This window comes from Hypomesus nipponensis, chromosome 20 (genome assembly GCF_054491055.1).
Source record: "Hypomesus nipponensis isolate SF chromosome 20, ASM5449105v1, whole genome shotgun sequence".
NCBI lineage: Eukaryota > Metazoa > Chordata > Actinopteri > Osmeriformes > Osmeridae > Hypomesus > Hypomesus nipponensis.
The window spans coordinates 11,561,076-11,587,104 of record NC_140380.1 but is presented as its reverse complement, the minus strand read 5'-3'; the positions used below and the strand labels follow the sequence as shown (position 1 = coordinate 11,587,104).

Genomic DNA, 26,029 nt, shown 5'->3' with positions numbered 1-26,029 from the left:
ATGTCAAAGAAAAACCGGGAGCGCGCAATTGACGTGCGCGGTCCAGTAACGCAGACCACTCGGACTCAGGGACGGAACAGAAATGTAGCAGCAGATATCCTAGGGTCAAATACATTATTCAAGTCCCCAAAGTTCGATATTAGAAACACCTGAGAATACTAACTAGTGATGAATGCTGCGAATGTGGCTCAAGTGTTTTTGTCTCAGCCTATTCAGATTCAGTTAGCCTATATTTAGATTACCAGCCAATCTTTCTAAGCGCTAAAATATGTATTAGGATAATGACAGTATTTTAGTAATGTATGTGAGGTGTTTCTTATGCCTTCCAATGAACTATGTTTTCAAGTTTGAAAAAAAAGTCTCCCTAGAGATGGATGTTCTCTAACCCTTTTCAAATATCACCTTACCAGAGCGGGCTAATGGAAAATCAATGCAGAGAGCAACCAAACTTTGCACAGTAGTCCATTTCTGGTGGCAACCGGGATAAACAAAGTTGTACATCTGGCCCCCGCCGGAAAACACAACCTATTATCTACACGAACAGATATTCTTAGATTCGGATATAATAGCTTTTCAAAGAAGAGAATTGGGTCCAATTTAAAAGATATTCTGGGATATTTGCCTGTTTACCAGAACACCAGAGATGACTCTGCTGTGGTTACTGCTGTTCACCTCAGGTAACATCCGTTATTATTATTACGATCAAATGCAAATGTCAGGGAAAAACTGTTTTGTTTTATTGAGATGAAATATGAATGCAAATGAGATTGCCTACAACGTGTTCATTAACACTGCCTTACATTGTAAATCCGTCAAGTCGTAGTCTATATATTTGCAGGAAAGATTCGACAAATCTTAAGGCGCTAATAAAAGTGCTAAACATGCTTGTTTTTTTTTTACTAGCTTAGGCTAATTATCCCTACATTGTGTGGGTAAAAATTACATTGTTCATTTGAAACTGTCTGTTGCCTTTAACTAATTCCAACTAACGTTAATTTAGACATAATTAAAATAAACCATCTTATCATAACTTTTCTTGTAAATTCCTATAGGCCTACTTCAATGTTATATTTATATTAGGCTAAATAATGCATTTTCATTTATTTCATTGATGTTTCATCATTTATTTTATAATGTGGTCATAAGCCATCTATAATGGCTCTGTACACATCTGAGGTGCAGGCGAATGTAAAACATTTCTTCCATTTTGATTTTCAATGCTTCTGATGCACCTGTCTCTGCAGCTTCCTCGGTTGTCATGGTTCCTGAGAAGCCCAAGAGATCAGCCCTGAACCAGCTCACCAGAACCTTGTTACGCAACTATGACAGAGGCGTGCGGCCTGTGCAGAACTGGACCAGTCCCACTCTCATCTACATAGACTTCCTCCTGCAGTCCCTTCTGGATGTGGTAAAACACAACTGAATGAAGAAGATAGGAGTAGTTCATGATATGAATATGATTGTAGTGATTATCAAACCTTTTGACTACATTATCAGCACAGGCATTGTAAACTCCATTATCAATGTATCAGTAGTGTAATTTACTGATACCATGTCTAATCACACTGATAACAAAGGATATAAAAGCTATTACTTAAAGATCCTGGAACAAACTGTGCCTTTCTAACAGGACGGACACACACAGAGGGTCACCACAAGCATCTGGTATCGTCAGGTTGGCATCTTCTTCACACTGAATCTATGTTTCCATAAGCTTCCTCCACAAGATGGGCATCCTCTTCATCGCCATGACAACCCCAAGGAATAACAACGCTTACAATCATTACGGGTGGAAAAAGGCATTGTAGGATGTAGAAAAGCTCAATGGAAATGTAATCAGGAGCCTGATTATGATTGAGACGGTCGTGGTGTCCGGATATGAGTCTGTTTGGTAACCACCTCTGAATAGAAACTGTCCATTTTGCTGTTTGTCCTTTTTACAGAAAGATTCAGTCAGGTTGGATGTGGATACAGTACATGTCTAGACTTTTACTGTGCGCAGTCCAGTACAATAGTACGGAACTATAGTATGCTACAATAGTACTTCTCATGTTTGTGTTTTTTGTAAACAGGAACATGTTTTTTTCCTGTGTCTGTCAGATCTGGACGGACGAATTTCTCGTCTGGGATCCAGAAGAGTTTGATGGCATCACCGAGATCTCCCTCTCCTCTGATGCCATCTGGGTCCCCGACATCATCATCAGCGAATTGTAACCCAGATGCTGTTCACACACCCCATTTAAATATCCAATATCACACAGATGAGAAACATTCTTCCTCGCGTTTCGTCACATAACCTCTTGTCAGATTCGTCAAAACCACCCCCCTAAGTTAAATAGGAAACATTTAACATCTGTCTCTTTGCCTGAGAGAGGGGATGGTGTGTGTTCTGTCTCTTTGCCTGAGAGAGGGGAGGGTGCGTGTGATGCATGAGGTCAGATCGTGTCGTTCCCTGCCTCCTGTCTTTCTCCAGTGTGGATGCAGGGAAGTCTCCGGCCATCCCTTATGTCTACGTGAACTCCTCTGGGACGGTGAAGAACTACATGCCCATCCAGGTGGTGTCGGCGTGCGCGCTGGAGCTGTACGCGTTCCCCTTCGACAAGCAGAACTGCAGCCTCACCTTCAGGAGCTGGCTTCACTCAGGTCAGACTCGACTGGGACAACAACAATCACAACAATCACAACAATCACAACAATCACAACAATCACAACAATCACAACAATCACAACAATCACAACAAAAATCACGTCATCCGCAGTATCAACGACACAATCACATTATCACCTCATAACAAAAGTGACAACACCAATGACAATCGTATTAGTATTGCCCCTGGCCTTATTGAGTGACAGCCCTGTAAACTCTGCCCCCCCCCCCCTCTCTCCCCCCGTGTTCCCAGTGAGCGAGGTGGACCTGGCGCTGTGGAGGAGTGCAGAGACAGTAGCCAAGGACAAGAGAGGCTTCATGAACGATGGAGAGTGGGACCTCCTCTCCCTGCCCTCGCGCTACTGGCAGCTACGCCTGGACGGCCGGGACTACGCTCACATACAGTTTAACGTGCGTGCGAACCTCCGCCAGCTGTTCACTTTTACTCTTCCAATTTTTTTGTGTCCAAACCGACGTACAAATAGCGCATGCAGAAGGTCGAGTTGAAGATCTGCGTAGTTCAAACTGTGTTTCGGTAGTCAGAGTCAAGGGAAGGCCTGTATTTACTTCACACATCTCAGCTACCACAAAACAGAATACTACAGTGCAACAATAACCACTCGATTGGCTAGCTTGCTACTGAATGTATGGTTAACCAAAAATAACACTGAAATGCTATAGTAATATCTCCTCTATGTCCACAATGTTATCAGTTTATAGAGAGTTCAGTACAGCGTCAGGATCCTGGCGGAAAGTAGGTCACAATGCTATAACTGGGACAAAGTTGAAGTTACTGCCGTAACTAACCCCTAAATTAGCTACCATGTGAAGTGGATAATGCCTCATCATTTATATGGATCACATGGGGACTAAAGCTACGTCAACAGTAGGCTATGAAGACTGATTACATCTGCTCAATGTCTTTTACATTCTTGGTTGAGGGTAGTTGACCTCGTCCAGGTGAAACCGTCTCAGACAGTACACTGCATCTTCACTGTGAGAAATAGAATTTAAACCCATGGATTTACCAGCTAACCCCGAAAACAGACAACACCCAGATGGCCTTTCTCCCCACGGCGAGACTGTAACTGCACTATGACAACCGGCTTCGATTGAATATCGACGAGGCGATTTAGCCGTCCTCTTCCCTGGCTCGCTTCTCGCCATGCTGTGAGGGAATTGAAGTGATTGGCCCCAGCCTCATGGATCGGGGTTAGCGAGCTAATGCTAATAGATGAAGCATAGTCGTTGTCTAGCATGCTGAGGGAGGGAGAGAGAGGGTTGGAGGGATAAAGAGAGAGACACAGCCTAATGAGACTGTCTAGCATGCTGAGGAGGGGAGGAGGGAGAGAGAGAGAGGGATGGCGGGATAAAGAGAGAGGCACCGGGTAATGAGACTGACCTGATCAATGGCTGTCTTGTTGCTGCCTGGTGAAAATGGGCCTTTAGCCCATTGCAGGTGGGGGAGAGAAAGAGGTCTGCGAGATAGAAGAGATAGGGCTCTCAGCCGTATATTCAGCTCAGAGATAGGTGTTCTGTGACGAGCCAGGCATGGCTCATTAGGTCACCTTTATGCTATACGGGTTGGCACAGAGAGTGTTTACGACAGAGGGTTGTTTGTTGGAAGAGGGTTTTAGAGTTTTAGAGGCTCTACTGAAAACATTGCAATCGATATGCATCGGTTCAGCCGAGATCTGGTTTGAGAAAATTATATTGTTTGCATGTCTCTCAGGCAGGAAGATCAAAGTTCGCAACTGAAAGAGAAAAACGCTACAATGAAAACTAAATGAATCAATCAGAGATCGATGTTATCTCAAGGTAGCAGTAAAGAAATTACCTCAAAACAATATAGTCCCCAGTGTATATTTGGCCTCTAAGTAGGAGCTGTTTATGACCCTCGCTGCATACCCCCTCCCTCCTTGTCCTGTCACACCTCACAACAGAGCATGAAAAACGCAAAAAAAGGTATATGGGAGTCAGATGGCTGAGCGGTGAGGGAACCGGGCTAGTAATCGGAAGGTTGCTAGATCGATTCCCGGCTATGCCAAATGACGTTGTGTCCTTAGGCAAGGCACTTCACCCTACTTGCCTCGGGGGGAATGTCCCTGTACCTACTGTAAGTCGCTCTGGATAAGAGCGTCTGCTAAATGACTAAATGTAAATGTAAATGTATATCAAAAAACCTTAAGGTATTAGGACCCCTCCTTCCTGTCTCCCACGCAGGTGTTAGTCCGCCGGCGCCCCCTACTGTACGTGGTGGGTCTTCTCATCCCTAGCATCTTCCTAATGGTGGTGGATGTCATCAGCTTCTACCTGCCTCCTGACAGCGGCACGCGCATCACCTTCAAGACCAGCATCCTCCTAGGATACACCGTGTTCAGGGTGAACCTCATGGATGAGCTGCCAGCCACCACCCTCAAAACACCCCTCATAAGTACGTACAGGGGGAAATTCGAACCTGTGACCCAGGGGCGTGTGACGAGGCGTGTGACGTGCACCTTCTGTCGTCCCCAGGTGTGTTCTTTGCCGTGTGCATGGCCTTGCTGGTCCTCAGTCTGGCCAAGTCCATCCTGGTGGTGAAGCTGCTCCACCACAGCCAGAAGGAGGTGAAGGAGATGTCTGTGTCCGCCTGCCTGCTGGACAAGTACGGCTCGTCCAGCCAGAGCTTCCTGGAGAGCACCTTCACCTCCCTCAAAACCCTGGACGACGAAGACCAGAGTGAGGGTACGCTTTGGATTTGGGGGATAGACAAACAGACTCTCCTCAGGATCACTACAGCAGATGTCGGTGTCGGAATATATCTGTTAATCCATGAGCCTCAAGGAGTTCTTCCATTGTTCCCCTCTATCTCTCCTTTTCTCTCTCTCTCTCCCCTGCCTTTCTGTCTACCTTCAATTGTCTCTATCGAATAACGCATTTAAAAATACACCCAAAAACAACATGTTTTCTGACCCAGGGTTTGAGTTTGACCTGGTCCCAGAGGAAGACCTGTTCTCCCTCAGCGAAGCCCCTGAAACTCCTCCCCGCCTGGAGAGACTCCTCCAGGAGGTCACCTCCCTGCGGCTGCACCTCCTCCAGGGAGACACCGACGACTCTGCCCAGGCTGACTGGCTGGCCCTCTGCTCCAAGGTGGACCTGATCCTGTTCCGTGTGTACCTGCTGGTCCTGACGCTCTACACGGTGACCCTGCTGCTGCTCTGGGCCAGCTGGAGCTCTGTCTGAGGGGTTAGGGTCATTAGTAGAATTATCATAAATATTTATTAACAAATATGTGGTCGTTTAGAATCTGAATCTGGTTTATTGGCCAAATACGCACAAGGAATTTGACTCTGGTTTCTACATTGCTGTCAGTGTGTTAACATGTATGTATTTAGCAGGCTTTTATGTCCAAGGCAATGTGCACAGGGAGATTTGAACCTGTGTCCTCTTGATCAGCAGTCAAATGCTCTCCCAGCGAGCGATACACATCCCTGTCCAGAGAACAGACTAGGGTCACTGCGATGAGGTGGATGATGCTGACAAGGGTTTGGAGAGTGTGAGGGAATTGGAAGGCACTTGACTGTATTTGTACATCTTCTAAGATGGAAAATAAACTTGTAAACTCCCAACCCTCATGGCAATACACTTGTGAATTCTTACATTTGAGGAATTCAATGCCAGACTGACATTTGGTGACATTTGTATTCCGTTTGATACATTTCTTGAGCTGAGAAGTCGTATCGAACATAGAGCTAGTTCCCTGGGCATATTTTCCCTCACATCAGTGTGATGGTATAATTAGCCGTTTACGTCAATCCTTTTGCTCCCTGAAAAACTTACAAAAATCAATAAAGAGCATTCAAAGAGCATTGCATTTAGCTCTATTCCCTATTGGTTGACTATGAATAAAATCTATTTGAACTAGTGTGACACTCCTAGGGAACTAGGCTATATAAGAGTTTATAAGATATTGACAATACAGACTCACATTAACTTTACCAAGACCCTAATGTAACTCACCATGAAAGAAATAACGTTATATAAGATATTTATTCACATATTACATGTATTTTAAACAATTCATACCAGTGGAACACATTTTGATAAAACTGCCTGGCAACTGCTATTCCTTCCTATTAACTGTATAGCTGTTTACTTGCATTTACGAATTAATAGACACTTGAAGGGTGCAGTAGGCTGTGTGTAAGGCTGCTGCTACATTACATGTAGCTTAATTAAACAGCATATGCCCAGCTCACAGGTGGGTTCACGTGACTCAGCAAGGGTGGTGCCGCTGCCGCTATAATATTATGCCAACGTGGAGAGATGTGATAAAGATCTCAATGATAATATGTTATATGGGCCTGTTATCCATCCACATAACTACATTTTTTTTTTAAATCAAATATCCATCGTCTACAACAAGCCTGTACCTCTGTGCAGTTAATCAGCTAGAGGGTTGTTTTTTTTCTTCAGATAAATTCGATTTTGTTGCAGATTTCATAACATATTTTCCAAACTGTGAGGCATTAAGATTGACATGATACAGAATTGAGGCCCCAAAACACCTTCTGCTCGGTTTCAAATGTCTGTAATTCAGTTAGTCAGAGTGCAGATCGACATGAGCTTGACCTCTCTGCTAGAAAACAAGCAAAGTGCGGACGGCGGACGCACCCTTCCCTTGTGATATCATTAAGAGGCATGATACTGTATCCAGCAAGCACCACTTAAACTAACTGATGTTACAGTCAACGGTTGTCACAGTGGAAAGACAAGAAAATTGGTTTCGGGCGGCGCCAGTGTACGGCTGTATCCCAAAGAACCAAGTTTCAACGCCAGATTTGAATTTAGGAGCAGAATGAGATGTTCAGCACTATGGGCAACTCTCGGTTTACTAGTGATACTAGGAGGCGCGCGAGCGGGGACAGGTATGCCACTGAACATTTGTTGCGAGTTCTGATGTCAGGAATAATTTTGTGGTATTTATTGTTTGTCAAATAAGTTCACAGCGGTTGGAATCTAGATGTATACGGAGTATCCAACCGGTAAATGACACATTTGATGCAATTTACTTAAACTTTTATAGTAAAGAAACTGGGAAATAACACCGGACGGTTTGCCAATGCCACCTTGGTGCGTCTCTCCGAGTTCCTGAGCGCGGGGTACAAGAAGGGCGTGCGACCGGTGCGTGATTGGCGTCAGTCCACCATGGTGGCCATAGACCTCATGGTGTATTCCATCCTTAATGTGGTAAGCAATAGTTTACTGTCAAATAGTTTTGCAAAATTAATGGCATCGCTTCCCATCTTACTGTATTGCTTTCTACTTAATGATAAACTGGTGGTGACTTTCTGAACAGCATTTACAGCCACCAACGAAAGTGACCGTAACTTCATCAAATATTAAGTTGTATAAACCTCTAACCATTTAAATGTAAGCGACAAATCATCAGAATATTTCTTGTCTAATATGACAACAATCGTGTATAGGAGCCTGCTATCACTGTCTGTAGCCTTATTATTCTACCTCTTATTATTCCAAACAGAAATCCAGTCAAACTCACATTTCCCTAGAAATAGGATCCATCTAGAGAAGGTTCCTCTGAGTCTCTGAGAGGTGTATGTTGTTGTATAAATGCTCATAATTTACTGCTAATTTACACCATGTGTTCACAGTTTGATAAATAATACAAATTATTCCAGAAACAGTTAGATAAACAGTTGTTGTACGGTGTTACATCTTAATGTGTTAGTCATGTCCCCGACACAGTTACTGTAGGGATTGTGAAAGATGCTGTCGAACCCTGACCATAATCTCCTTTTATACCAGGATGAGAAGAACCAGGTTCTAACAACATATATATGGTACAGACAGGTAAGACTATAACAAGACCACTTGTATATGACAGGTAGGTAAATAACAGCCAAGATACAATCTACGGATAAAAAAAAAAAAATCACACTTTGATTTGTTATCTACAATATAAAGTATGACAATCTAATCATCCTGATATCGCCTATGAACCAGGTGTTATTTGTTACCCAACTGTGTCAGGAATGGATTGATGAATTCCTGGTGTGGAACCCGGAAGACTTTGACGAGGTGAAGCAGGTGTCCATCCCCACCGCCAACCTCTGGGTGCCTGACATCCTCATCAACGAGTTGTGAGGATTACTGGGATTGACCTGTTTATTACAGTACCTGTGTTGTCTCTTGATCCCAAGCCCCAGGGTTCTGATGAACCCTCAGGACACTGGAGCGCTCCTCAGACAGATGTCCACGTTACAACGTGGGCAGTGAGCTTCACTGTCAGTTATACATTTCAACCGACTAATCCTTCAATCCACAAACTCCCAAATGACCATTATTTATCTATTTCCTGTCATTTGATGATTTACCGTGATTACGATTTTAGCTTTTGTTAGTGATGATTCAAATCGTTTTTCAATCCTTTTTTTTTTTGTTTGACATTAGTTGCGATTTGTTGTTATTTCCTGACAGTAGCTAGCGTAGTGACGGTGTTTGATGGTGTGTCCTGCAGTGTGGATGTGGGCAAGTCTCCAGACATTCCCTACGTGTATGTGGGGCACAACGGCCTGGTGAGGAACTACAAGCCCATCCAGGTGGTGACCGCCTGTACGCTGAACATCTACAACTTCCCCTTCGACCTCCAGAACTGCAGTCTGACCTTCCAGAGCTGGCTCCACACGAGTAAGAACACCACGTTTTATTTGTGGTGGTAAAAAAAAAAAAACACAAGAAAACTAACCCTGACCTTAACCCTAACCACAGCTTGAATGCCAGCTGAAAACCTCTGTTTGTGAGCAGATGTGTTGACTGGCATCTGTTGTCTTCCATCTCCTCTCCTGTAGTCAACGACATCAACATCACCCTGATGAGGAGCCCGGAGAACTTGAAGGAGGACAAGAGTCTCTTCATGAACCAGGGAGAGTGGGAGCTTCTCCACGTTCTGTCCAAGTACAAGTCCTTCAGCCTGGACAACTCCGACTACTACGCAGAGATGAAGTTCAATGTGAGTGCGTGTCCAAAGCTGCTCATACTGTTGTGGGCTTTTCAAAACAAAGGCCTAATTTTTGTACTTTTCAGTCGTTTAGCACACGCTTTTATTCAAAGCGACGTACAAACAAGATGTACAAATACGACATGCTTTTTCACTGTCTTTGGATATTTAGCAAAGACAGGCCGTTGCAAATTATTAATTTACATAGCTGACAAAGACATCAGTAGCCTGACTGAACCACTATGCCCCAAGAATATTAATGACCACTACAAATACTTAGTCTCTGTATTAAAAAGCTTTGAGAGTCAAGTCTTTTAGCTAATATTTACATGCCATTCAAATGAGCCTTCTGGTTTCAGAGTTGCCAGATATCGACACAAATTTCTTGGAGCGCAGTGTTGTTTTGAAAACACTTCCAATGAGAGTGTAGGATGATGGGGGGTGGAGGATAAAAAGGTGTTCTCCTTGACCCCCCCGCTCCCTCTCTCGAGGCCTCGTTATTTCCGACAGGGTGGAGCAGGTGGATAACAGTATCTTGGACACCTGCATGAAACAGAATACCTCCAAGACCTCAAAGGTCAGAGAAATTTCTACTTTTCTCCGAAAGACGCATTGAATAATCCAACAAAGACGAGGCGGACATCATCTCTTTTTCATTGTCCGTGTTTCCTGTCACATGACTTAATCATGGCGCTCATGCCCCGGTGGCTCACCAGACTAACTCGCGCATCACGTAGGCCGAGGCCTCGGTCACAAATCCAGCCCAGGGCCTTTACTGCATGTCATGTCCTCTCTCTCCCTCCCCACATTTCCGGTATTCTCAACAAAAACACACTATCTCTATCATAGATGATGAGTCATGCTCATCACTTGGCTTGCCTGTCGGTGAGACCTGCTTGACGCTGGTGTCCATCCTGCAGGTGGTGATCCGGCGCAGGCCCCTGTTCTACACGGTGAACCTGCTCCTGCCCAGCATCTTCCTCATGGTCATGGACATCGTGGGGTTCTACCTTCCTCCTGACAGCGGAGAGAGGGTCTCCTTCAAGATCACGCTGCTGCTGGGCTACTCCGTATTCCTCATCATCGTGTCTGACACGCTCCCCGCCACGGCCATCGGGACGCCCCTCATAGGTGGGTTGGCTAGCGCCCTGGTTTGGGCCAGGGGAGAGGGATGATTGTGTGGCAGTGTCTGATGAAGTAGTGGGGATCTCCTGGTGAGCTATGCTTGGAACCCCGTGCGGTAGATCACATTTACATATAGTCATTTAGCAGACGCTCTTATCCAGAACGACTTACACTAAGTACAGGGACATTCTCCAACCTTCAGGGACTTCTGATTAATAACCCAACTCTCTAACCGCTTATCCATCTGACCCCCCAATGGTCTGTAATGGTCTTTAGAGGTCTTTGTGTTGACGTTAGTGTGAACTTGTGTTCCTGTCTGTGTTTCTCCACCTGTCTGTTTGTCTGTCTGTCTGTCTGTCTGTCTGTCTGTCTGTCTGTCTGTCTGTGTGTCTGTGTGTCTGTCTGTCTGTCTGTCTGTCTGTCTGTCTGTCTGTTTGTCTGTCTGTCTGTGTGTCTGTCTGTCTGTGTTTCTCCACCTGTCTGTCTGTCTGTCTGTCTGTCTGTCTGTCTGTCTGTCTGTCTGTCTGTGTTTCTCCACCTGTCTGTCTGTCTGTGTGTCTGTCTGTCTGTGTTTCTCCACCTGTCTGTCTGTCTGTCTGTGTTTCTCCACCTGTCTGTCTGTCTGTGTGTGTGTGTGTGTCTCTCTCCTCCCCCTCCAGGTGTGTACTTTGTGGTGTGCATGGCCCTGCTGGTGATCAGCCTGACAGAGACAGTTGTGATTGTGCGTCTGGTGCACAAGCAGGACCTGCAGCGCCACGTGCCTCCCTGGCTACGCCGTCTGCTGCTGGAGAGAGCCGCCTCGCTCTTCTGCGTCCGCAGCAAACACACGCTGTGTCCCATCCTGGCCCATGAGCCCCAAGTGGACACCTACAAGGAGAACAGCACTGGTGCAGGTACAGGGAGGGAGGGAGCTCATAGAGGAGGAGGTGGATAGATGGAGGTAAGGATAGAGGACAAGTGGGAGGTTAGATAAGAGCAGGGCAAGTGTGGGGGGGCTGAGGGTGGGGGGCTGGCTGAGGAGAGGGTGTGAAGGTGGGGGTGTGTGTGGTGGTCACTCCTTCAGAGAGAACCATTTTAGGAACGTTCACCCTTCCCTCCCTGTTACCTACAGCCCGCTGCAGCCACCACCAGCACCCCCAGGGGGGGCGAGGCGAGCGAGGCCTGGGCCTGGCCCTGGGCCTGCCCCCTGCCAGGGACCCCACCCCACCGGTCATGGAGAACATCCTGCAGGAGATCTGCTCCATACGCCTCTTCCTGGAGAGGAGAGATGAGTGCCGCGACATTGCCAAGGAGTGGCTCCAGGTGGGGTACGTCCTGGACGTTCTGCTGTTCAGGGTGTACCTGCTGGCGGTGCTGGCCTACAGCATCACCCTGGGCACCCTGTGGTCAGTCTGGCAGTACGCCTGACAACCTGCAGGGGGCGCTGTGCATCAGGAAGGATTTAATATTGATGACTAACGATGGTCTGAGGGAGTGGAGGTTAGGGGGTTTGTTTTCAGACGGGGGTGGGGGGCAGAGTTTTGGGCGTTAAATGACATTTTCTTCATAAAAAGATTGTGTGTGGGGGAGGGGGGGGGGCAGATTCGCCGTTTTCAAAAAGTCCCAACCAAGTCCCACCCGTGTATGATGAAAGCCACGCCCCTGGATTGAGCAGAGGTTAGGGTGTTGCAGGAGGGATGCGCTGGGGTGCGTATTAAAGGTACAGAGATGAAGCGTCTGAGTTTAAAGAGGAGCTTGTGGACGGTGGATTTGGCTGTCGATGTAAAATGTTAACTTAGAGCCTGAACTGTGTCTGACTGGTGCTGTTTGGTTAGAGAGGGAGAGGGAGAGAGAGAGAGAGAGAGATATGGGTTAGAGAGGGAGAGGGAGAGAGATATGGGTTAGAGAGGGAGAGAGAGGGAGAGAGAGGGAGATATGGGTTAGGGTTAGAGAGGGAGAGAGAGGGAGAGAGAGGGAGAGAGAGGGAGATATGGGTTAGGGTTAGAGAGGGAGAGGGAGAGAGATATGGGTTAGAGAGGGAGAGAGAGGGAGATATGGGTTAGGGTTAGAGAGGGAGAGGGATATGGGTTAGGGTTAGAGAGGGAGAGGGATATGGGTTAGGGTTACGGTTAGAGAGAGAGAGAGAGAGAGATGTATTCTACACTGACTGGAGAATCAGGAGACTTCAGATTCAAATGTTACATGTTTGGACATAGCACATATACTCTGACATGTATTTAAAGTATTTTGAGAGTTTTGTGTTTTGTAGTAGAACTTTACTGGCTTGTTTCGTGTGTGTCGACTGTATTGCTGTTGTCGTTGCCATCTTAACTCTTGAACAGGTCACTGTATTACATTTGGCATAATTGTATTTTAGATTATTCTTACACATACAAAATGTTGGACTCAATCTATCAATAAAGGACATCACAGTCACCTATTAAAATATGTTTACCGAAAACAGGTCATAGTTAATGATAACATAAAACGATATTGATGTAATATCCCTGCCGTACACAACCCCACCACTAGGTGGCGTGGTGCCATGCCACATCATTAATCCCCCCCCCCCCCCCCCATCCTCCAAATGAATGGTGAGTATTCATTCTTCCCAGTGATGCCTCGAGCCTGCAAACTGACACTAATGTACTAATCGTAAAGATTTTTACCTTGCTGGCAATGCACTCAGCGAGTTTGCTCCCTGATTGGATAAATGCCATTGACACCCTACATAATTAAAGCGAGAATCCGTCCCACAGTAAATGGGCACATTGACTCCAATAGAATCGATGTGGAGCCAGAGCCCCGGGGTGTTTGTGGTTCAGCGGGCCGCTGCTGAATGATCCCGACTCAGAGAAAGACTACAGGAGCGTGTCACTCGATGGACAGCTGAGGATGTACTTATTGGATTTGAGTTACGGCGTGGTCTCACTATTCTGGTGTTCTTCATGAAACGCCAGCCTGCCGTTTGACGCTCTGAGGAAAAGCAGCTCACATCAAGCAAGGCGGATTCGTGTTTGAGGTTCAGTTCATCGCGGACGGGTTTGGTCGACATTTTTGACCTGGTGGATCAGTGAGAAATGTTCATTTACAAATGGGATGTGGACCTTTTGTGAAGGCCGACAGTTTTCTTCAGACTAAATGACCTTCTCAGAGCCCAGAGAAGACCTGTAGTGCGACGAGGCTCCACTTGAGGGAGCTGTTACTTGATCGCAGAACTCAAATCTACATACGACTGAATTAACTCAGTCGGAACACGTCGTCTTTCTATTCACATGTTAAACTGTAACTAAACAAAATCACTTCAGTTGTTTTTTGTACAAGTCCAGTTCACCTGTCCCCTTGGAGCCCCCGCTGTTGGTCTGCTATGATAAGTATCTATATCTAACGATACAGCTCATAAAAAGACTTGTTCGGGCATTTGCATCTTCACCATGGGAGGCCTCACCAAGCTCCGGAAATCATACCAGATCGCAGGAATAACGTGCCTCATTAGTCTGCTGTTCTGAACGCAAGGTCAGCCGCACACTCCGCCTGCACTCCTCAGACTGGGATGGATGAAGGCTGGCCCCTAACCACAGGGAGTTGAAGAGAGTAGTTCTCCTGTCTCCTGTTAGTGTCTAGCAGACGGACAGCCCTCCCAGCTTTATTCGCTTGGTACGGTCAGATCTGAGAGAGACTCAGACATGGTCGAAGTTGAAAAAACAAAAAAACAAGAAAAAAGACACGTTAAAAATGTTTTTCTTCTCTGGCAAGGGAATGCTACATTTCCTGTATTACAAGTTAAGAGTTTTGCACTCTACTAGTACGTATCCAAGTCATTTTGAAATGGTTCAATGTGAAAACTTGAGAAGCTGGAAGCTCGCACTTCCAGCTAACACGTCTGTCGTATTCGGGAGGTTTTTGCAGTCAGTCCAGATGAGTAGATCACCTGTCTGACCCTGTCTGGGAGTGCAGCGTTCTGCTAGTCAGCCTGTCCTGCTGGGGGGGAGGGAGCAGAGGCAGAGTGGATGGGTTCGTGTGTAGCCAGTGTGGCGACAGAAATCATGTGTCTGTATGTGTGGTGTGGTGGGAAGGAGAGACAGAGGCAGAGAGACAGAGAGAAAGAGAGACCCATTAAAATGTACTGTATCAAAGTGGATCTGACTAACAAAGCTTATCTGATAAACCCAGCCCACGTTGAATCACCATGCTCGTGCCGTCGTCGGAGTATGAAAAGTGGAACCAGTCACGTCTCACCCCGTTAACCAGCTAACGACAATGTGAGGTTGTAGAGATGATGGTGCTCGTTCCAGACGGTCTAATGAGGGCATTTAGAAGCCCAGTAATGAGAGGGGATCAGGGGGCTTGAGCTGGAGAGAAGTGAGAGCAGCCTGGATGCTAAGTCGCTAAACATTCACACCGTGGCGGGGTGTGATGTGGTGGGGGTGGGACTGTGTGGATGGGAGGCTGAACTGAGCCGACTGGAACACTGTAATGACTGACAGGATTCAAATCCATCTTCGAGACACGCACACAACAGATTGTGTTTTTGTTAGCCTCGGCCATTCCGACACACCCAACAAATTCGATCGACTCTGAATATCAGTTAAGTCTCGGCGAATCCTCATCTATTGGACATTTGTTGAACACATTCCTCCCCCTTCCCCATCTCAAGTATCCAACTGGGGTTTACCCCCCTCAGCAATCCAGCAGGGGGCGCTGCAGGCACCACACAACACCTTCAGGGGAAGTTCTGTTTCCCTGTTTACCCCAGCTCTCTTCAGCGTGCCCTTACACAGCCTCTCCCACCCCTAAGGCCCTCAACCTCCCCAAGCCTCCCCCAGCCTCCCCTAACCTCCCCTAACCTCCCCCAGCCTCCCCTAACCTCCCCCAGCCTCCCCTAACCTCCCCTAGCCTCCCCTAACCTCCCCCAGCCTCCTCTAACCTCCCCCAGCCTCCCCTAACCTCCCCTAGCCACCCCTAACCTCCCCCAGCCTCCTCTAGCCTCCTCTAACCTCCCCCAGTCTCCCCTAACCTCCCCCAGCCTCCCCCAGGAGGGACCAGGAGAACCAGGGCTGAAGTCAAAGTAGCAGCAGCACTTCTCAGTTCATTGGACTTGATTTAATACCTTGCGCTCTGTGAGGCTTTTCTGGAATTAGACGACTTAAGTGATTGAAGGCGTTTAGTAGGGAGCCTGGGAGAGAGCTCAATGTCTGTTAGGCCATCAGTGGAGTTATGAGAGGTAGCGCTCCGAAGCCAGGATGACTTATTCAAATCACCATCATTCTCCCCCCTCCTTCCCTCCCCCCATCTGAAACTTTCCTGGTTTGAAAGGAACAAATAGGGATGTTGAGGATCTGGAACCTGAGGTGTATAGATTTAAACTCAATGTGTTTATCCAGTGTGAGAACAAAGTACTGTGAAATGTGAACATGTTTCAAAAGTAAAAAAACAAAAATGCTTTAAGAAATAATGCAATGAAAAGACCCAAAGACTGTCGCACAAATACAGGAGACAAAAAAATAAGTATGTAAGACAATATTCATGTAAAAACTATTGGGGGCCTAAGACTTCTGCACAGTAGAGTATAAATGTATATACACACACAGACACACATTTGTCTGTGTCCTTCACCAGAAAAGTGTGGAGAATGTTTGAGGAAACAAACCAGGAGGAACTCCAGGACAGTGTGAGGCAGCCGGCCTCTGAGTCTGAGGCAGCCGGCCTCCTTTCTGAGGCAGCGTGGCTGATAGCCCACAAGGCTAGCTGGCCTTATAGCTCTGTAATGAAAAATACAGTCATACAGATAGGAAAGGTATGTTTAGGCCCTGATGAAACAAGTCTGTCCACGCACACACACACACACACACACAGGTTCCTTTGTATGCACACTAGACATATACACAAACTGTACAGCTACAGTCCAGATTTTTTTCTGTACAGAAATGTTTTCTTTGAATCTCCACGGCCCAGTAAAAGTAAGATTTGATATTATTCTTGAAAATCTCAAAGGGCTGATAGCACAGCCTTAAAAAACAGCCACAACAAAATGAAGTCCATTTTTTATTTTTTTTTTCTAACTGCAGATTGAAGGTATACAACTGAACATTGTTATTTTTCTTATGAGACTCATAAATAAAAATACAAAAAATGTTCACTACAAAACAATCTACCGTTAGTAGGATGTAAAAAATATTATTCTTTCACTATTGAAGGCACAAAATTTACTTATTGACAACATGGAGAAGAAAACCTGCAGCATTTAATCTCTTTTATTTTCTTTTATTTTTTTCACACTCCATCAGAGAACACAAATGTTACAAAGAGACGTTGGATCCTACGCAGAAAAGAGAGAAAACCGCTAAATCAACGAACAGTCACTGGGATCGATGGCTCGACTCATTTAGCGCTGCCAAGGAAACCAGCTTGTCGCTGGGAAAGACAAAGGACCTTTGCAAAGCTCTAATGCAAATTTGTATTTTCTTTATACAAATGACAACAAAATAAAAAGAAACAAAAATTATAATAATTGGGCACCTTCTAAGATTAGGCTAAGATTAGGTGCTGAGGTAGACGAAAACTATAACAATTCAAATCATAATAAAAACACTTTTCATAATACAGAGAAACTTGACTGGCACTTGTGCTGTCACAACAATGAATGGAAACAAAACAACTCACAGACAAGCCAGAAAAAGAGAGAAAAGCTTTGTTACATAACAAGCCTTGTACGCTTGGTCCGTGAGGGTTGCTGGTCCTCAGTGCTAAGATGTCCTGGTGCTTTGTTACCCAAACAGTTTTAGTCTAGACCTCAATGGCACATGCATTGCAACACTGCATGAAATGGCTACTCGTTCTATAACACCACACCGAACACAGAGAGCCCACTCTAGGGATGCCATGATTCCAGTCGCATTTTTCATTTAAACTTAAACGTTTATCAAGATTTTTTTTTTCTACTTCTTTTTTTTCTTCTTTTTTTTTTTTTTACAAAATGATCAGAGGGTGACCCTCTTTTTGCCAACCGGTCAAAAATAACCTTTTTCTTTACTGAAAAAAACTGACATTATTTCCAAATGCAGAGGCATTTTAAGCGCAGATTTGAGGAAGAAAAATGCATAATTTTTTTTCCCATAGACAGGAATGTTTATAATCTTAAAGTCTTACAACCGTTTGGCTCAACAGTGTATTATTTGATACGTATTTTGTTGGGTGTAAGTAAATTACAGCTTTTGGGACGAATACTAGAGAAGGAGGTTGGAAGAGGGGCTAACATTTATGCAGATTTAATTTTTTCCCCCCGTTACCAATTTGATAAGGTTTGAGGGCACTTCAGTCCTTGAACATAAAACTCAGTATTCAGAATCCGAAACCAGGTCATTTGAAATCTTCAAGACATCCCTAGAGTGCTGGAGACACCATTTATTTTCTTCTGAAAATACAGAAACTAAGCAGATATAGATGGACATTTTGTTGAACAATTTCCATTTTTAGGCACAAAGATATTACAGAAACATCAGAGTAACATTGAGGGAAGAACTATATCAATGCCAATTTGTATTTTTTCCAACATATAGAGAGAAAAAGTGGCAGAGCATCATTTTTTATTTTGTATTTGATCTGATTAGTGCATTTTTCACTAATTCACACACACACACACACACACACACACACACACACACACACACACACACACACACACACACACACACACACACACACACAGAGTGGACACACTCATCTATGCACACTTACACACACACACACACACACACACACACACGCATAAGTAGAAAACATTCAGAGTACAATGATAAGAGTATGTGACTGGATTCTAGTCTAGTTGGGATCTAGTTAATGGACTGGGTGGAATCGTTTCAGACACTGGCCTCAGGTGACAGACTAGAGTGGATGGGTAGGGGGCAAGGGAACGAGGGGGCAAGGGAACGAGGGAGCAAGGGAACGAGGGAGCAAGGGAACAAGGGGGTGAGAGGTCTCCCTCTACTCACAGTGTTTGAGAATACGGCAGCTGGACACCAGGCCACTTGGCCTCGCCTGCCTCTTTTCTTTTAGTCACTTCAAGTACAAAAACAAAAAGGTTGGCAATAACGTTGATAAAAAAAAAAAAATGACAAGTACTAACTGATTGGTGGCAGCTTCGCCTGCCTTCCATTTTGAATACTTTTTGTAGTTTTTTTGTTTCTTTTTTTTGTAGTTTTTTATTTTTACTCGTTTTGTGGCAGATAGATTTAGTCCTTCACCTACAATGCATTTACATCCAGAAAGCAACACTTACAACAACATGTTCACACACGTCCAACATCACCAAAGAGGAGCAAGGCAAACAATCCAAAAACAGAAAGAAAGACTTATAGGTAAAAAAAGACAAAGAAAAATACAAATATCTGCCCTGCTGAAACCCTCGACAATGGAAAAAGGACTGACACTGAATACAAAAATATCACAATTTTATATATCAAATAGCCTCTGTTGGCTCTTGTTCAGGAATACACTCATTTTTTTTCCAGAGAACTTGATCAACCAATAGGATCCTCTTATTCTAACCTTCTGTTTTTCTTTAATTACCACTTGCAGTCCCAATTGTCCCACGCACACGCTATCGCTGCATACATGACCTGTTCTTGCCTGTTCACAGTTTGTGAACCATCTTTTTTCACATTACAAAACTACAATTCTATTCACATATTTTCAAGTTTAATGCTTGTTTTTTTTTTTTTTACTCTCTTAAAAGTACTATTACGTCTAAATCCAAACATCCCTCTCATCCCTCTCCTCCCAAACTTAAGGCTTCAGAATCTCCGCTCTCTAAGTTACGGCCAGGGGGACAACACGAAAAGAATAAACACTTGTTTGAATCAACATTTTTTTTCTCCTATCCATCTCCAGCATCTCTTACCCTTTATATGATGTCAAGGTTGGTGACAAGCTTGGAGAGACAATCATAACCAATGCTTGAACGCATGAGATGAAGTTGCAATGATATAATAATGCAAAACACATACACACACTGACAAAATAATAATGTGCTTTTGCAAAAATGAAAACAACTTAGAGGTAGCTTTTAGAATGGTGACCAGAGCCTGCAAGCTCTCCAACAAGCAGGGTTCATCAAAATAACAAACACAAACGAAGCAAACAAATACCAAGTTTGGTAACAATAATGCACAACGAAAGGACAAGAACAATGTCAATAAAAATCTATTTTCACTGTGGCACTTAATGTGTCTGCGTACACATCGCTTTGTTACAGCTCCCTCACGCCATGCAGCTTGCACGCTCGCAAACAAAATCAGACGAAAACAAATTAAAATAAAGATCAAATAAGGGCAAAACCAAAAATCAAGCACACAAGGTCACAGGTGGAGGTAATTCAAGTACAACGTGCTGAGAACAGCAGGGACATAAACCAGGAGAGAAGGGCGGGAGGCCAAGCCAAGGAACACACGGTGAAGAAAGAGTCGAGTTTGAACACCACCTCCAGTCACATCAGCCTCTTCCGGAGAGACCCCTCTAGATAAGTCAACGCCTAGGTGATCACCTAGGTAACCCAGAGCAGAGATGGCCACGCCCGGTCCGAGGCAGTACCTGGCAACGGTTGTCAGGACGCGTTGTGACATCACCCCAAAAGCTGCCACCGAACCAACGCTGTGAGGCGACACTGTGGAACGTCGTGGTCCTGTCAGGGCCTCCTGAGAGCTTCTGGAGAACAGACCTCCCCCCCCCCTCCCAACACACACACACACACCCCTAACCTCCAACCCCCCCTCCCTCAAAAGCAGCCTTTATCATTTTGGTCTCCATCACAACGGTTACCCAGACTACGGGCCGAGCGAGTGTCCGTCTCTGTGAGTCCTCGAGACGTGAGTGTGACGATGGATCAGGATGTGACGCTACAAACACACACGTACACACACCAGCACGGAGGACAAGCAGCAGAGAGAAGCGCTGCAGCTGCGGTCAACACTGTTAGAACAGAGACGAAGGCTTGAAGACGCGAGGAAGCAGCAGGTTTGCATTGAGCCCTCCCTCCCCCCTCACCCTCCCTCCCTCCCTCCCCATCCTAAATACACAATAACATGATGCATGAGCGTCAAACAGAGACTGTCGTCGTGGTAACATGTCATACCTGTGCAACGAAGCTGTGATTAACTGTGAAGCGGAACCAGAGATCACGTGATGGAGAGTGACCGTGCTCTACGGTCCCCAAGATGGCCGCCGGCCCCCTGTCTGACGGCGTGCGCCGGTCTGAACACCTCCCTCCTGTCCATCTCCATGACGATCTCCCGTCCATCTACTAACCCTAACCGCTCTTCCGGAAAAGAAACTGTGTGTGCCACCACCGTAGAGCATGTCACTTTACAACCCGCTTCGACCCTGATCTGAAACCGACAAGGAAAAAACCCAAGCGAACAAGGACAAACTAAATGGTGCATGTCCTGGTGAACAACACAGGTGGATTATAAAAGGGGTAAGATTCTCTCCTTGCAGTCTTCGATCCTTAATCTTCCTCTGCTGGAAGCCCAGCACCCCCGGCAGAGTCCCCACCCTGACCTCTCCTCCCCTCTCCTCCTGACTCCCCGCCCCCCGCCCCGCCCCGCCCCGCCCCCCAGCCCCTCCTCCTCCTCACACGTAGCAGAGGTACAGGTATGTCTTCTCGATCCTCCAGTCAGGCGGCACGTCCTCTGGCTTGTGGCTCTTCATGTGCTTCTGCATGGCCGACAGGCTGGGGCAGTACTCCAGGCAGATGGTGCACTGGTAGGGGGACGCTCCGTTGTGGGTGCGCAGGTGCTTGATCATGGCAGAGTAGTCCCTGGACCTCTGGTGACAGAGCTTACACTCAAACGGCTTCTCACCTGGGAGGGGAGGAGAGAGGGGAGGGGAGGAGGGGGGAGAGGGAGGAGAGAGGAGGGAGGGGAGAGGGGGGGAGGGGAGGGAGGAGAGGTGGAGGGGAGAGGAGGGGAGAGGGAGAGGGAGGGGTGGAGGAGAGAGGAGGGCAGGGGGAGGGGAGAGGGAGGGGAGAAGAGAGGGGAGGGGGGAGGGGAGAGAGGGAGGGAAGAGAGGGAGGGGAGAGGAGAGTAGGGGAGAGAGGGGGGAGAGAGGGAGGGGAGAGGAGAGGAGAGGAGGGGAGAGAGGGGGAGAGAGGGAGGGGGAGGGTGCAGGCAACAACAACATCAGTCAGGCCCTCAGGTGGAGTTAGTACAGCGTGGCAGTATGCACACACACTTTACGATGGGTTAGCATTATTCTTGACACATTTGAAGACGATTTGGGATTCCCACGGAAACGACACCAAGGACAGCTGTCAGACGGCGTGTCTGGATGTTGTTATTATAAACAGCGTTAGTTACAGTCGCTCGTCAGCTGCCGTCTCCTTAACGACGCCTCTCAGAGAGGTCCTGTACTCTGGAGGAACAGGCAGGAGGAGGGATGTTTGTGTAATTAGTGACCTTGTTCAATTGATATCATGTCTGCTGGAATTCCCATAGCCACATCCAAATGCTAACGCTAATTGATAATTAATTGTGCTTCCCCGTGTACTGAAGGATGCTGTGAAGCTCGGCATTTTGGGACAGATCTAGCCCCCCCCCCCCCCCTGACATAGTTAGAGTGGTTCTGGTTGATTCTGATCAATCAGCAGTTGGACCAGGTGGCGTCGCACGTCTTCTGAAAGGTGTTGTGGCCCCAGGTTCGGGCAGAGCGAGGCACAGCGAGAGCGAGGCAGAGCGAGAGCGAGGCAGAGCGAGAGCGAGGCAGAGCGAGAGCGAGGCAGAGCATGAGCGAGGAATAACGCTGGATTCTCCATCTTGAAAAGCATGTCTGTGAGGCAAGATGGACCCCGGCCCTCGCTCCGCCTCGCTCCGCCTCGCTCCGCCTCGCTCCGCCTCGCTCCGCCTCGCTCCGCCTCGCTCCGCCTCACTCCGCCTCACTCCGCCTCACTCCGCCTCACTCCGCCTCACTCTGCCCTCCTCCTCTCTCCTGAACACTGATGAGAGTGATGGCAAGGGATGATCCCCCGCGCTCCAGCCGACAGCCGTAAATTAGACATGTAAATGGTGACCTTTACCGCTGGCATTTGGAACGAACTGTCGGGATGTGATCTGGCCGTGGACGTTGGCTCGCTCGCTCGCTCGCTCGCCCCCCCCCCCCCTCCTACCATCCAACCCAGCTGACTGGATTCTGATGGACCCCGTTTCTAAACCAGGCATCTGCATTGACACCTTTATCTCTCCTCTCCCTCCCTGCCTATTTAACGGCCATACCTCTGGTTAACCTTGACCTGGAGCAGGGATTGGTCCACGACAACCACCCGCCCCATCCCCAAGCAAACAGACTGCTGCACCGCTCATTATGGGATGTCTGTGTGTGTGTGTGTGTGTCGCCCTGCCAGGCTCTCATACAACAGCTGCACTGTAAACAGGGCTGCCTCAGATAACCAGGCAATAATGAATTGCAAATGTGGTCCTGTATTGATCCACCATCGACAGGTGGGGCGTGGGAGGGGGGAGGGGGGGTCGATGATGGATCAGCCTGTGTCTTTTGTGCTTGGTGGCCTTTGACTGTGAGCTTGTCACCTGCTCGTTATCAGACCAGCACGCTTCAGCTAGCCCACACCCAACCCTCCCGCATCCTCCCCAACCCTCCCCCATCCTCCCTAACCCTCCCCCATCCTCCCCAACCCTCCCCAACCCTCCCCAAATCACATGACGCAAAAGCCATGGTGTGTGTGTGTGGGGGGGGGGGCTGTGTGAGAAAAAGCCAATAAGGCTGCCTTGATAGAGAAGCTTAACAGCTGAACAATTTCAGGATGTAGACCTGTGTGTGTGTGTGTGTGTGTGTGTGTGTAGCCTCACCTGTGTGTACTCGGTAGTGCGTCTCCAGCTGGTGTTTGAGGCTGAACTTCTTCCCACAGCCGTTACACTCGTACGGCTTCTCGCCCGTGTGGATCCTCTTGTGCCCCTTCAGGGTGCTCTCGTCCCGGAAGCAGCTCCCGCAGAACTCACACTCATACGGGTGATCCCCTGCTGCAGTCAGGGAGGAGGGGGAGGAGGAGGGGGGGGGAGGGGGGGGGAGGAGGGGGAGGAGGAGGGGGGGGAGGGGGGGGGGAGGAGGGGGAGGAGGAGGGGGGGGAGGAGGAGGGAGGGGGGAGGAGGAGGAGGAGGGAGGGAGGAGGGGGAGGAGGGGGAGGAGGAGGGAGGGAGGAGGGGGAGGTGGAGGGGGGGGAGGGGGAGGAGGGGGAGGGGGGGGAGGAGGAGGAGGAGGGAGGGAGGAGGGGGAGGAGGAGGGGGGGGAGGGGGGGGGAGGAGGAGGAGGAGGGAGGGAGGAGGGGGAGGAGGGGGAGGAGGAGGGAGGGAGGAGGGGGAGGTGGAGGGGGGGGAGGGGGAGGAGGAGGGAGGGAGGAGGGGGAGGAGGGGGAGGAGGAGGGAGGGGGAGGAGGGGGAGGGGGAGGGAGGAGGGGGGAGGAGGGGGGGGGGAGGAGGGAGGGGAGGAGGGAGGGGGAGGAGGGGGAGGAGGGGGAGGAGGGGGAGGAGGAGGGGGGGGGGAGGAGGGGGAGGGGGAGGTGGAGGGGGGGAGGGGGAGGAGGGGGAGGAGGAGGGAGGGGGAGGAGGGGGGGGAGGGGGAGGAGGAGGGGGGGAGGGGGAGGAGGGGGAGGAGGAGGGAGGGGGAGGAGGGGGAGGAGGGGGGAGGAGGGGGGGGGAGGAGGGGGGGAGGAGGGAGGGGGAGGAGGGGGAGGAGGGGGAGGAGGGGGAGGAGGGGGAGGAGGAGGGGGGGGGGAGGAGGGGGAGGGGGAGGTGGAGGGGGGGGAGGGGGAGGAGGGGGAGGAGGAGGGAGGGGGAGGAGGGGGGGGAGGGGGAGGAGGAGGGGGGAGGAGGGGGAGGAGGGGGGAGATAGGGTCAGACTAGACGTCACACAATCCCACGCAACAAACACAATCGACAATTACAACATCTCCAAACAAGATGGCTGTCTATCCAACTGATGTATGTTAAGTAGTAGCAATATTACTAGAGGCCGATTTATACTTCTCCGACTCAGTTTACGGACGGACAGACAGACGGAGTCCGGCGGATTGGTTCAATTTATACTACTGCGACGGCTCTGCGTGCTGAAAAAAATTCACTGCCAGAAGAGTAGGTGGCGCTGCACTGCGATGCTAGCTAGGTTATCGAAAAGTCGGAGCAAATAGCAATTTCATCAATAAAATGAGCACATTTTCAGTGACTACACTGCCCATTTATCCTCACATTTTAATTCAGATGCTGATTTACATGTACTGTTTAGCTGAAATATGAATTGTAAAAACGTACAACAATGGCGGTCAAAGGATTCTGTTCTCTTGTTGGTCACGGCAACCCCGCCCCTGACACAAGCAGTTCTTAATACGGACCAATCACAGCCAAGGGGTATCCGTAAACTGACGGACTGACGGACGGATAGTCAGGAAAATCAGGAGGTGCACGCCGTCGGAGAGGGCGTTCCCTGTGTCCGTCTCCGTAAAACGGAGCAGTATAAATTGGCCGTCAGGTAAAGTTAAAAGTTTGGATTTCGAGTTTATCAGTACGGGTCAGCAGACAGTGTGGATGAGAGCAGGAGAAGGAGGAGAGCTTACAGACAACATGCACCTCATCACTTTGACCAGGACTCTCACAGTCAGACCAATACCCTCAGAGGGCCCCTCAGGATAACATGCCCCTGGTGGCAGCCCTGCAGCCCTGCAGCCCCCCTCATCTCTCTCCAGGATCGGCTGTTTTGACGGTCAAGTTAGAGACCACAGCACCAACACACACCCTGCTGGAGGGAGGTGGAGGAGGGAGGTGGAGGAGGGAGGTGGAGGAGGGAGGTGGAGGAGGCAGGTGGAGGAGGGAGGTACTGGAGGGAGGTGGAGGAGGGAGGTGGAGGAGGGAGGTGGAGGAGGGAGGTGCTGGAGGGAGGTGGAGGAAGGAGGTGCTGGAGGGAGGTGGAGGAGGGAGGTGGAGGAGGGAGGGGGGCACTTCAGCTTAATGGATATTCAGATGTCAATAATCAAGGATATTATGATATGCAGGAGGGGGTCTCTGGTGTCTGGCGACTAATTGCTTTTTTCCTCTTTTTTTTCTCTCCTCTGGGCCGAGCGTTCGGCCCCATACATCATCTGTTCCCTCCAGCTCTCCTCGACTCAGACACGCCAGCCTGCCAGCCGTGTAATGCCCTCCATGTTTAATGTGTTTCAGCCCCTGTGCTGAAGGCTTCAGTCATCGCAGCTGACCTGAGCCTTTCATTATCTGTGCTGGCTGAGG

The 26,029-nt window shown here is 48.2% G+C and overlaps 3 protein-coding genes across 3 annotated transcripts in view; 2 read left to right on the top strand and 1 right to left on the bottom strand.

Moving 5' to 3' along the window:
* Positions 1-6: 6 nt before the first annotated feature.
* Positions 7-6,259, top strand: htr3b (5-hydroxytryptamine (serotonin) receptor 3B). The gene is made up of 9 exons (XM_084683522.1): positions 7-677; positions 1,245-1,408; positions 1,631-1,675; positions 2,101-2,210; positions 2,474-2,643; positions 2,901-3,058; positions 4,871-5,081; positions 5,162-5,371; positions 5,604-6,259. Exons 1-9 carry the CDS (start codon positions 644-646, stop codon positions 5,867-5,869), a joined length of 1,368 nt encoding a protein of 455 aa, XP_084539648.1. The 5' UTR covers positions 7-643; the 3' UTR covers positions 5,870-6,259.
* Positions 6,260-7,484: 1,225 nt separating this feature from the next.
* Positions 7,485-12,179, top strand: htr3a (5-hydroxytryptamine (serotonin) receptor 3A). The gene is made up of 9 exons (XM_084683523.1): positions 7,485-7,554; positions 7,713-7,876; positions 8,456-8,500; positions 8,681-8,790; positions 9,168-9,337; positions 9,499-9,659; positions 10,568-10,778; positions 11,432-11,665; positions 11,884-12,179. The coding sequence occupies exons 1-9, from the start codon at positions 7,485-7,487 to the stop codon at positions 12,177-12,179; spliced, it is 1,461 nt and encodes a 486-aa protein (XP_084539649.1).
* Positions 12,180-21,363: 9,184 nt separating this feature from the next.
* zbtb16a (zinc finger and BTB domain containing 16a) overlaps positions 21,364-26,029 on the bottom strand; it is a 110,706-nt gene continuing 106,040 nt past the window's right edge. Inside the window, 2 exon segments of the mRNA XM_084683520.1 lie at positions 21,364-21,607; positions 23,606-23,776. Of these exon segments, the coding sequence (XP_084539646.1) occupies positions 21,378-21,607; positions 23,606-23,776 (401 nt within the window). The 3' untranslated portion in view covers positions 21,364-21,377.

Excerpts from the sequence above, each read along its gene's own strand:
- htr3b (XM_084683522.1), top strand. The coding sequence starts at position 644 with ATGACTCTGCTGTGGTTACTGCTGTTCACCTCAG. Across the intron at positions 1,676-2,100 it reads CAAGCATCTGGTATCGTCAG|ATCTGGACGGACGAATTTCT; the intron begins GTTGGCATCTTC and ends TGTGTCTGTCAG. Across the intron at positions 2,644-2,900 it reads CAGGAGCTGGCTTCACTCAG|TGAGCGAGGTGGACCTGGCG; the intron begins GTCAGACTCGAC and ends CCGTGTTCCCAG.
- htr3a (XM_084683523.1), top strand. The coding sequence starts at position 7,485 with ATGAGATGTTCAGCACTATGGGCAACTCTCGGTTTACTAGTGATACTA. Across the intron at positions 9,660-10,567 it reads ACGCAGAGATGAAGTTCAAT|GTGGTGATCCGGCGCAGGCC; the intron begins GTGAGTGCGTGT and ends TCCATCCTGCAG. Across the intron at positions 10,779-11,431 it reads CATCGGGACGCCCCTCATAG|GTGTGTACTTTGTGGTGTGC; the intron begins GTGGGTTGGCTA and ends CTCCCCCTCCAG.